Here is a 12,126-nt window from a genome sequence, read left to right as displayed (position 1 = left end):
CAGGACAGGGGTAGCACATACCTCCTCTCCTCCTCCAGCTGGTTGGACAGGTCTACCTTCTCTTTTCGCACACTCTCCACCAGCAGCCGGGCCCGCTGCAGCTTCTCCTCTGCTTCTGCAACATACTGGGTCCCGAGCAAGGCCCAGGACAGGTTCAGAGTCAGCCTCCTGGGGCATGGGGTCCAGGGCGTGGGTAGGAGAGAGGCAGGAGTGTTGCAAAGAGCCTGGCCTGGAACCCCAGCTGCCCCTATTTTCCTGCCAGCCCCAGATGGGCATGAACAATAGGCCTAAGACATGAGGAGAGAGGGTCCAGCAGAGCACAAGGAATGACAGAGGCAGTGAGACCCAGACCTACCTGCCCCCAATACCCACCACCCCCTCAACCCATAAGGGCCCGAGACCTATTGTCTTGTGAAGACCCGTGTCACAGCACACACGTGAACTTGACCTTATCAATCCTGACACCCAAGGAGGGGTGGGCCAAGCCCCAAATGGGGACAGGGCCCAGAAGGGGGCTGTCACGCAGAGACAAATTGCAGAGCAAAGACTAAGCATGTGATGGCAGCAGCCCCAAAGCTTGGGGCAAGGGTTCACTTCCCTGAAATCCAGCCTCCAAATCTGCTTGAAAGCATGATCTGAGATGTAGACAGTTGGATACAAAACAGGTTTACTGCAGTATTATGTAGAAAAAGTGAAAAATTAGAAACAATCTAAACCATAGGAGAGGACTGGCCATGTCAGTAAGAACACAGTCCGTGATGGTGACAATACAGCCATTAAGAAGGAATTTTCCATGACCTAGAAAATGCTAGCACTATATTACGTAGGAAAAAAAGCAGGATACAGAAGTTTGTAGCCAGGTTCTGAAAGTACGTAGACTTGCTCATACACAGAGAGAGAAAAGACTGGAAGGAAATTCACCAGGCTACTAAGGGTTATTTCTGGACAGGAGGGGTATGGGCATTGCTAATGTACATCTTAGCATTTCTCTGCACATCCCAGGTTCTCTACTCTGAGCATTGTGACTTTGCAAGACTGGCTGGAGAAGGTGCCCTTGGTTCCCCCCACTGTGGCCCCGCCTGCCGCCCACCTGCTCATGCTGTGCCTTGAGTAGGGCGATCTCCTTCTCCACCTCACAGATGTGGCTTGTGGCCTTGGCCACCTCGGCCCGCTCCAGGTCCCGTTCAGCCAGCAACTGTTCTATGTGCTGCTGCTTCTCCTTCAGCGCCTCCTGCAAAGCCGTCGTGCCTGAGATCTTCCGGGCGTAGCGTGAAGACGTCTCAGTAAGCTGCAGGAAGGTGTGGGTGCAGGCAGGACTCAGGGATCTGGGAAACTGTGGGTCAGCTGGCTCCATCTGGTCTAACCCACAGTGGCCCAGCAGGTGGGGGACCCAAGTGCTTCACTTCCAGGGGGTTGCTCCTCCTCCTGCCAGGGCCCAGGACACCCTGGCCCCTGCTGACTCACCCAGCAGGGAACTGTAATGTTTGAGATTTGGGGAACTCCCCCTCCCAGGAGATTCAGCTCCTGGGGGCTCAGCTAATGATGTGCTCCCTCACTTTGGTCACCTTTTCCCTGGCCAGGAAGAGCTTGGACCAAAGGACCTCTGTCCATCCCCACTGAGCAGCCTCCTCTTCTCCCCTTACCCAGGGTCCCTGTGCCAGCCTTTCTGAACCCTCTGTCCTGCATCTGTATGATCCTCCTTAACTCCCAGAGAAAGGCTTAGGCTACCAACAAATCAGTAATATAAAAAATAACAACAGGGCTGGTGGTTAGCTCAGTTGGTTATAATACAGTCTTATAATAACAAAGTCAAGAGTTCAGACCTCTGTACCAGCCAGCTGCCACAAAAAGTAAACAAATAAATTAGAATAACAATAAATGTAAATGGATCAATCTTCCCTATAAAAAGACATAGACTTTCATCTTTATTTAAAAACTCCAAACTGAGGGATGCCTGGAACCAGAGTAAGTCAAGGCAGACTGGAATACCTGGAACCCACCATCCCGATGCCCTATACACACATCAGAGTAGTCCCCTCCCCAGCCCCACACTCACCAGGCCACTGCGACTGGGCCGGCCCCCCACAGAGGAGGCCACAGAGCTGACAGAGCTGATGGAGGAGCTGCTGGGACTGTGGGTCAGCGCCGAGACACCCATGGCCATACGCTTGGTCTTCTTGGCCTTGGCAGGGCTGGTAGATGGGAAGCCGATGCGGATCACCTTGTGGATGGGTGCGAAGAGACCAAACTTGGGTGGGCACTGGAAGTACCTGGGGAAGCAGGAAAGACCAATGCTGCCATCACAGCCCCACAGCCTGGAGCCTCACCTGCAGCTGTGAACAGCCAGTGGGAATTCTCTTGGGGGTTGGGGGAATAACAGTTACTGGAACCCACTCTGCCAGTCCCTTTACATGAATGCTCATTTCAATCACCCAACTTTATCTATGTTCACAGATGAGGAAATTTAGGCTCAGAAAGGTTAAGTAACTTGCTCACAGTCACACAGCTGGTTAAGTGGCAAAGCTGGGACTGGGCCTCCCAGTCTGCTGGGCGCCAAAGCCACTACACTTGGCTCCCACAGACAGTCCAGAGGTCTCCAGCCATAGCTGCAACCCCATTCTCAGACTGCTCTCAGTCCACCTCCAGAACCAAGAAATCCCATCAGCTCTCTGCCCATGAAGCTCCCTGAATGGAGGAACAAAAGCCTGATAGAGACACCCTGGGGTGGGGTGGGGGCTGCTGCCCAACCTGCCCCTGAATTCTGAAAACAAGAGTCAGTTGAGAGAAATATCCATCTTGAAAACAGGAAGGCAAAAAAGGTCATGGAAACCTGGATTCTCTTCTCTCCAAACCTCTCTGGTCATGGATTCCACACAACTACCAGTACTAGAACTGTTCCGTTTCAGATTCACCTTGAAACTACCACCCCATCCTGCCACTTCCCACCTCCAGGTCTTTGCTCAGACCATCCCCCCTGCCTAGTGTATCCTCTTCAAGCCTCTTCCAAGAGCAAACCCATCTTCCTTTGAAGCCTGGGGCAAGCTGGGCTCTTCCCCTGATGATTCAGCCTGCACCTCAGTGGCCACTCCTGCTCAGAACTGTCACAGCCTCAGCCAGACCATAGAATCCAGCCCAGGGACAGTCAGCACAGGGACTTGGGCTTTCTCACCTTAGTCTACACCTGTGATAAACATCATTCACTGGCCACATTGCTCCCCCAGCTCCAATGAGCCCAGACACAGCCTCAGACCCTCCTCAACTCAGCAACCTCACAGTCAATTCCCTTTAATCAGATGGTGTAAAAGCTTCAACACCCTTGTGACACTCGCCTTTGGCTGTAAAAGCACTGGACACTGTCTATTTCATGTGTCATCCAGGGGCACCCCCAGAAGGCAGAGGATGCGTGCTCCTGCCCCACTTAGCCATGGATGGCATGGTGAAAGGAACATGGGGACAGGCAGATTCTCCTAGCACTTGCCTGTGACTGTGTGACCTTGAGCAATGACCTCTCTGGCCTCTGTTCTCTCATCTGTAAAATGGGATGGTAATCCCCCTCCACCTTAGCAGTCTGTGAGAGAGAGGGGAAGAGAAAGCACCTAGATCATGGTGTCTGACACAACACACTAAATACTGGCTTCCTCAGATGTCCCACCCCCATCCCCTGCACCCATGCCTGGTGAAGAGGAGCACCTCCCATACTCCCCAGGGAAAGCCCACCATACCTTGTGCCCGCCACTGCCCCATCATTCTTCCCAAGGGGCTCGTCCAGCTCCACACCACACCACTCGCCCTTGGCAAAGTCTGTCTCCCCCACATACCGCACCACACCAGTCTTCGTCCCGCCAACCTGTTGGCACACGGAGAGACTCAAGTCCAGAGGATGCAGCGCACACAGGCAGAGAAGGTATGGGCACCCAGGTGCCCAGGCTCATCCCATCCCTCCCTTCCAATACGCAGGGGACAGGAAATCTAGGGGATGATGAGGAGACACCCAAGGAAAGCTGGGAGGGATACAGGTTAGCCAGTGCCTCCCAGGGCTGTCTTGTGCAAGAGCACAAACTTTGGAGACAGGCCCACAGACCTGCATCCAAACTCTGCCACTTACAAGCTGTGTGGGCTTGGGCAAGTTACCTGACCTCTCTGAGCCTCAGCATCGTCATCTGTAAAAAGGGTTTTTGTAAGAATTAAGTACAGTATGTACAGTGTCTGGTACATACTAGAGCCTCAGTAAATGTTATCCTTAAAAACAGTATTAATGGTGGTTACCAGGAGCTAGCAGGGAGGGGGAAATGGGGAGTTATTGAGTGATAGGTACAGAGTTTCAGTTTTGCAAAATGAAAAAGTTCTGGAGATCTGTTTCACATAATGTGAATATACTTAACACTACTGAACCATACACTTAAAGATGATTAGGGCCTGGCTGGTTAGCTCAGCTGGTTAGAGCACAGCCTTGTAACACTAAGGTCTCAGGTTCAGATTCCTGTACTGGCCAGCCACCAAAAAAACAAACAAACAAAAATAAATAAATAAAGATGGTTAGGATGACAACTCTTATGCAATATATATTTTATCACTATTTTTAAAAACTCACAACAGAAAAATAACAAGTGTGAATAACAGTTTAAAATTTTAAAATCCAAGTTATACATATGCGTAGATTATAGAGTCAAATACCTCCAAAGCCTTAAAAAGCCCCAGATGTTTCTTTACCTCTCCCCAGAAGCAAACACTTATAATTTTTAAACCAAAATATTTTGGTGTTTGCCTCCCTATCTCTAAATAACATGCTTGTTTTTCTGCTTCTTGATTTTTCAGTTTGCAGCAACCTCCCATCAGCTTTCCACCGAGGACGGTGAGGCACGAGCTCCCCACCACCTCCAGGTCCCCCCACCCCGCATGTTCAAGCTCTCCACCCTATCCATGCTTATCTTAACTTTAATTAGACTCTGCGTCCACAGCGCGATGACTGGGAGAGCCACTCACAGGTGAGCATGTAGATTGCAGTTACCTTTCCTTCCCAGCATGTTTTTCCTTCAGATAATAACTGTCTTTTACAATTCTTTGCCTAGTTTTTATAGTTGCAACACTAATTCAACCCCAAACTCTTTCAAGTTTAAATCTCCTGCCAAGATGCTCAGAGGCACTGGGAATTCTAGGCCGTTCTTTCTGAAGATGTCTCCTCAGGAGACGTGGGGTCCACCCCAGGCTGGACTGACTGCTAGTCCCCTGCAGTGTGGCCAGCAGCTGGGACCTCCCATCACTCTCCCGGGCTCCATGACCACTTCCTGGATTCCATGTCTTCTTCTTTCATCGTTTACTCACTTACTTTGGTAGAGCACATCCTTCTGTGACTTTCTAAGAAAAGGTATGTGAGGAAATAAAGTAGTTAGGCTCTTCATATCTAAAAGTATTTCTAATTCCACCTGCTCTCTTTTTTTTATTGGAGGTAAAACTCACGTAACATAAAATTCACCATTTAAAAATGTATAACTCAGCAGGTTTTAGTACATTCACAACCATCACCATTACCTAATTCCAGAACATTTTTTACCCCCCTGAAAAGAAACACCATACCCATGGCCACTTAGTTCAGTTGGTTAGAGCTTGATGCTGACAACACCAAAGTCCAGTGTTCAATCCTGGTACCAGTCACGGCCAAAAAAAAAAAAGTAACTGCCCAATCCCTCCTCTCCCCAGCCCCTGACAACCACTAGTCTGATTTCTGTCTCTACAGATCTGCCTATGCTAGACATTTCATATAAAAGGAATCACAATGTGTGGCCATTTGTGTGCGGCTTCTTTTACTTAGCATAATGTTCTCAAGGTTCACCCATACTGTAGCACGTATCAGTATCTCCTTCCTTTTTACGGCCAAATGATTTTCCATTGTACAGATACACCACACTCTGTAAATCCACTCCTCTGCTGATGGACGTTTAGGTTGTTTCCACTCCTTGGCTCTTACAAGTAATGTTGGTATGAATATTCGTATACAAGTTTCAGTGTGAACACCTGTTTCCAGTTCTCTTGCTGTTATTCTTGAATAATAGTTTGGCTGGGTCTATCCCTTAAGAATTTTGAAGGCTCCCTTGGTGTATTCTAAGCTTCTGCTGTGGCTGCTGACAAGTTCAAAGCCATCCAGATTCTGGATCCTTTATGTGAGACCTGTCTTCTCACTCTGGAAGGCTACAGCTTGTCCTCTTTGTCCTCTTTGTCCCAGGGTTCTGCAGCTTCATACGAGGTGCTTTGCTGTGGGACTCTTTCCACCCACTGTCCTGGGATCCCATGGGCCCTTTCAATAAAAACCCTTGTCAATCCTGGGGAATTTTCTCGAATTACTTATGTGATTCCTTCCCTTCTCTTTCCCTGTTCTCTCTCTGCAACCACAATCATTTGGAAGTTGGATATACAGGACAAGTTTTCTAATATTCTTCTCTGTTCTCTCCTGTCTTTTTGCTCTGCTTTCTTAGAGATTTCCTTAACTTTACCTTCTAACATTTCTGTGGAGTTTCTTATTGCTGTGATCCTATTTTTCATTTCCTAGAGCTTTTTTGTTAACTGAATGGTCACATTTGTATGAATACTCACATCGTGAATATTCACATTCATGCATTCGGCAGCATTTTGTTCATATTTAACGCCTGCCATTTCCCTGGAGGACCGGTGCAGATGTGGCCAACAGCACACAGGCAGCTGAGTGAGGAAGCAGCTGGTGGGGAGAGGGGCCCAGCCTTCAGAACACACGTGTTCATTTGATCCTCATCTTTTAGTCCAACCTGTCTGGGGTCCCCTCATCCAAGGATTCTCTCTGGCTGTCACTAGAAACTAAATGCCCATCCCAGACATTGATTGGAGGAACAGTCCCTGGGCAGAAGGGAACAGGTGCAGGGGATGAGGTCTAAAGACTTTTAAGCCAATCCTCCCGCTTCTGGCCCTACCATCAGCCCCATTTCCAGAGGCCCATGTGTGAGCAGGACATCAACTGCTTCTCTGTTTCCTGGCCGCCAGCTCCGGCCCTGGCTTCGATGGGTCCCAGTCATGTTGTATGGTCGCCTCTGCTGTTCTTTGTCCTTGAGGGTTTAAAATCTTTTTTCAAAAAATCTTTCACTGTCATTCTAGTGCAGGTTCAGCAGGGACTGAAAATCTGAACCTAAATATGCCTGTCTAAATGTGACCTTCTCCTGACACACCCAAGTATGCCTCAGGTGTATCTGAAAGGGACCAGCTCCGAGACTTCCGGTCAAGATGGTGAAATAGACGGTCCCTAGTGTCACTCTCTCCCACAAATCAACCAATTTAAACTATAAAAACATAACATCAAGTGCATATGGAACGGGGAGACGTCCAGCAGGGGAGGCAGAAGCTCCACGGAGACCACATGCCCTGTGGGGCCGCTGTCGCACAATCCGGCAGATAGGCTTCACCACCGCCACCCGGCTCCATTCCCAGCCCAGCCCAGTGAGCACAGAGTGGGGAGACATCTGGCATGGGAGGCGGAGGCTCCGCAGAAACCACACACCCTGTGGGGCCGCCACTGCGTGATCCAGCAGGTAGGCTTCACTGCAGGCACCCGGCTCCATTCCCAGCCTGGCCTACTGCGCTTGGAGCAGGGAGACATCCGGCAGGGGAGGCGGGAACTCCACGGGGACCACACTGCTGCCGCGCGACCCCGCAGCCCAACCCAATGCGTACGGAGCACAGAGTCATCCAGCAAGGGAGAGAGAAGCTCCATAGAGTCCACACACCCTGTGGGGGGGCCGCCGCCGTGCGATCCAGCAGCAGGTAGGATTCACCGCCGCCACCTGGCTCCATCCCAAGCCCGGCCTAGCGCGCACAGAGAAGGGAGACATCCTGCAGGGCAAGGGGAAGCTCTGCAGAGACCACACGCTCTGCAGTGCCTGGGCACATTTCAGCAGCCCGGGCAAGAGCGCACAGAACAGGGAGAAGTCCAGCATGGGAGGTGGAAGCTCAGCAGAGACCACACACCCTGCAGTACCGCCCCATGATCCAGCAGCCAGGCAGAGTCCAAGCTGACCAGAGAGGTGGCTCCTCGGACAGGCCCAAGACCTGAGGCAACCACACATCCAAGGCACTAGTAGCCAACTGAGTAGTCACTGAGGTAGCCATACCAAATTGGCAACCACAGCAACATCTTAGTCAGTCAATAGTGTCAAACATGTGGACTGTGAAACCCCCTGCCACAATGAATAAACATCAAAGAAAATATACCAGAAATACGAAAAATCAAGAAAGTACACCACCAAAGGATAATAAATCTCAAGCTCTAGATCCTATAGAACAAGAAGCCCTTGAAATGACTGACAAGGAATTTCGAGTGATAATTCTAAGGAAACTGAATGCTAGACATCATGATGAAATGAGGAAAAGTATACAGGACCTGAAAGAAGAAATGTACAAGGAAATCAATGCCCTGAAAAAAAAAATGTAGCAGAACTTGCTGAACTGAAGAAGTTATTCAGTGAAATAAAAAACACAACAGAGAGTTTAACTAGCAGGCTTGCGGAAGTTGAAGAGAGAACCTCTGAACTTGAAGATGGGCTGTTTGAAATAATACAACCAGACCAAAAAAAAAAAAGAAAAGAAAAAAGAATCAAAGGCGTTGAAGAAAATCTGAGAGATATCAGACAACCTTAAGTGCTCAAATATCCGAGTCGTGGGTATTCCAGAAGAGGAGGAAAAAGGAGATTGCATTGAAAACATATTCAACAAAATAGTGGCAGAAAACTTCCCAGGTATAGGAAAAATCACAGATCTTCAGATCCAGGAAGCTCAACGATCTCTAAATGTATTCAACCCAAAAAGGTCTCCTCCAAGACATGTTATACTCAAATTGGCAAAACTCAAAAGCAAAGAGAGAATCTTAAAAGCTGCAAGAGAGAATCGTCAAATCACCTATAAGGGAGCCCCAATCAGGCTAACATCAGATTTTTCATCACAAACCCTAAAAGCCAGAAAGGAATGGGATGATATATTCAAAATACTAAAAGACAGAGATTGTCAGCCAAGAATACTCTACCCTGCAAGGCTATCCTTCCAAAATGAAGGGCAAATAGTATATTTCTCAGACAAACAAAAACTGCAGGAGTTCACCACCACACGACCACCCTTACAAGAAACTCTCAAGGGAGTACTGGGTTTGGTTCCTGAAGAATAACTACCACTGCCATAAAAACCCAAGAAAAATCAAAACCCACTAGTATAATAAAAATGGCATTCATGAAGAGAAAACAAACAAACAAAAAGGCTATCTACAACCTAAGGAACCAACAAACACAGAAAACAAACAGTAAATCAGAAAGCAAGGAACAAAAGACACCTAAGACAACCAAACAACAATCAATAAAATGCTAGGAATAAACCAACACTTTTCAAAAACAACTCTTAATGTAAAAGGCTTAAATTCCCCAATCAAAAGACACAGACTGGCTGACTGGATTAAAAAAGAGGACCCAACTATATGCTGCCTTCAAGAGACCCATCTCACCCATAAAGACTCACACAGACTAAAAGTGAAAGGATGGAAAAAGACTTACCATACAAACAGAAAAGAAAAACGAGCTGGAGTAGCTATTCTTATATCTGACAAAATAGACTTTAAACTAAAAACCATAAAAAGAGACAATGAGGAACACTACGTAATGATAAAAGGACTGATCCATCAAGAAGACATAACAATCATAAATATATATGCACCCAATGTTGGAGAAGCCAGATTTATCAAACAACCTCTATTAGACCTAAAGAAGGAAATAGACACTAATACCATAATAGAAGGGGACCTGAACACCCCACTGTCAATATTGGACAGATCATCTAGGCAAAGAATCAGCAGAGAAACACAAGATCTAAACAATACTCTAGACCAATTGGACTTTGCAGATATCTACAGAACATTCCATCCAAGAACCTCAGAATACTCATTCTTCTCATCAGCACATGGATCATTCTCCAGTATAGATCACATATTAGGTCACAAATCCAGTCTCAATAAATTGAAAAAAATTGGAATTATCCCATGTATTTTCTCAGACCACAATGGATTAAAATTAGAAATCAATAACAAACGAAATTCTGGAAACTATACAAACACATGGAAATTAAACAGCATTCTACTCAATGACATATGGGTCCAAGAAGAAATCACGCAGGAAATCAAAAAATTTATTGAAACTAATGAAAATAATGATACATCATACCAAAACCTGTGGGATACTGCAAAAGCAGTATTAAGGGGGAAATTTATTGCATTAAATGCTCACCTCAGAAGAATGGAAAGATGGCAAGTGAACAACCTAACAATTCACCTTAAAGAACTAGAAAAACAAGAACAATCCAAACCTAAAGTTAGCAGATGGAAAGAAATCATTAAGATCAGAGCAGAACGTAATGAAATTGAAACCCAAAAAACAATTCAAAAGATCAATGAATCAAAAAGTTGGTTTTTTGAAAAGATAAATAAAATTGACAAACCATTAGCATGGCTAACAAAAAAAAGAAGAGAGAAGATTCAAATAACAAAAATTAGAAATAAAAAGTGATATTACAACTGATTCATCTGAAATACAAGGAATCATTCAAGACTACTATATAAACTATACGCCAACAAGTTTGAAAATCTGGAGGAAATGGATAAATTTCTGGACACACACAAGCTCCCAAAACTGAGCCATGAAGATGAAGAAAATCTGAACAGACCAATAACAATAAAGGAGATTGAAGCTGTTATCAGAAAGCTCCCAACAAAGAAAAGCCCAGGACCAGATGGATTCACAGCAGTATTTTACCAAACATTCAAAGAGGAATTGACACCGATTATTTACAAACTATTCCAAAAGATTGAAACAGACGCAAGTCTCCCAAACTCTTTCTATGAAGCAAACATCATCCTGATACCAAAACCAGGTAAAGATATAACCAAAAAAGAAAACTACAGGCCAATATCCTTGATGAATATAGATGCAAAAATCCTTACTAAAATACTAGCAAAAAAAAAAAAAAAAAACTAGCAAACAGAATACAGCAACACATATGTAAAATTATTCATCACGATCAAGTGGGATTAATCCCAGGGATGCAAGGTTGGTTCAACATACGCATATCAATAAATGTGATACACCATATTAATAAAATCAAACACAAGGACCACATGATTATCTCTATAGATGCTGAAAAAGCATTTGATAACTTCAACACTCATTCATGACAAAGACCCTCTATAAGTTAGATATAGATGGAAAGTATCTCAACATAATTAAAGCCATATATGATAAACCCACTGCCAATATCATCCTGAATGGAGGAAAGCTGAAAGCTTTTCCTTTAAGAACAGGAACTAGACAAGGATGCCCACTCTCACCACTCCTATTCAACATAGTGTTGGAAGTACTAGCCAGAGCAATCAGAGAAGAGAAGGAAATAAAGGGCATCCAGATTGGAAAAGATGAAGTCAAACTGTCCCTGTTTGCAGATGACAATATCCTATATATCGAACAGCCTAAAGCCTCTACAAAAAAACTCTTGGAGTTGATAAATGATTTCATCACAGTAGCAGGATACAAAATCAACACACAAAAATCAGTAGCATTTCTATTCTCCAATAGTGAACATGCAGAAAGAGAAATCAAAAAAGCCTGCCCATTTACAATAGCCACCAAAAAAATAAAATACTTAGGAATTGAGTTAACTAAGGAGGTGAAAAATCTCTATAATGAGAACTACAAACCACCGCTGAGAGAAATTAGAGAGGATACAAGAAGATGGAAAGATATCCCATGCTCTTGGATTGGAAGAATCAACATAGTGAAAATATCCATACTACCCAAAGTGATATACAAATTCAATGCAATCCCCATCAAAATTCCAATGACATTTTTCTCAGAAATGGAAAGAACTATCCAGACATTTATATGGAATAACAAAAGACCATGCATAGTCAAAGCAACGCTGAGCAAAAAAAATAAAGCTGGAGGCATAACACTACCCGACTTTAAACTATACTACAAAGCTATAATAACCAAAACAGTATGGTACTGGCATATTGGTCACAATGGAATAGAATAGAGAATCCAGAAATCAACCCACACACCTACAGTCATCTGATCTTTG

General features: G+C 45.4%; 1 protein-coding gene across 2 annotated transcripts in view; it reads right to left on the bottom strand.

Moving 5' to 3' along the window:
- The window catches only part of CLIP2 (CAP-Gly domain containing linker protein 2), a 78,469-nt gene that overhangs the window by 26,448 nt on the left and 39,895 nt on the right, over nucleotides 1-12,126 (bottom strand). For both annotated transcript variants that reach the window (XM_063089499.1, XM_063089500.1), the window contains exons 4-7: nucleotides 3,723-3,847; nucleotides 2,057-2,270; nucleotides 1,091-1,288; nucleotides 22-125 (exon numbers count right to left, since the gene is read on the bottom strand). In XM_063089499.1, coding sequence (XP_062945569.1) covers nucleotides 22-125; nucleotides 1,091-1,288; nucleotides 2,057-2,270; nucleotides 3,723-3,847 — 641 coding nt within the window. The remainder of the gene's footprint in view (nucleotides 1-21; nucleotides 126-1,090; nucleotides 1,289-2,056; nucleotides 2,271-3,722; nucleotides 3,848-12,126) is intronic.

This window comes from Cynocephalus volans, chromosome 3 (genome assembly GCF_027409185.1).
Source record: "Cynocephalus volans isolate mCynVol1 chromosome 3, mCynVol1.pri, whole genome shotgun sequence".
Classification (NCBI taxonomy): domain Eukaryota; kingdom Metazoa; phylum Chordata; class Mammalia; order Dermoptera; family Cynocephalidae; genus Cynocephalus; species Cynocephalus volans.
Note: the sequence above shows the minus strand (reverse complement) of the source record. Positions and strands in the feature narration are given on the sequence as shown.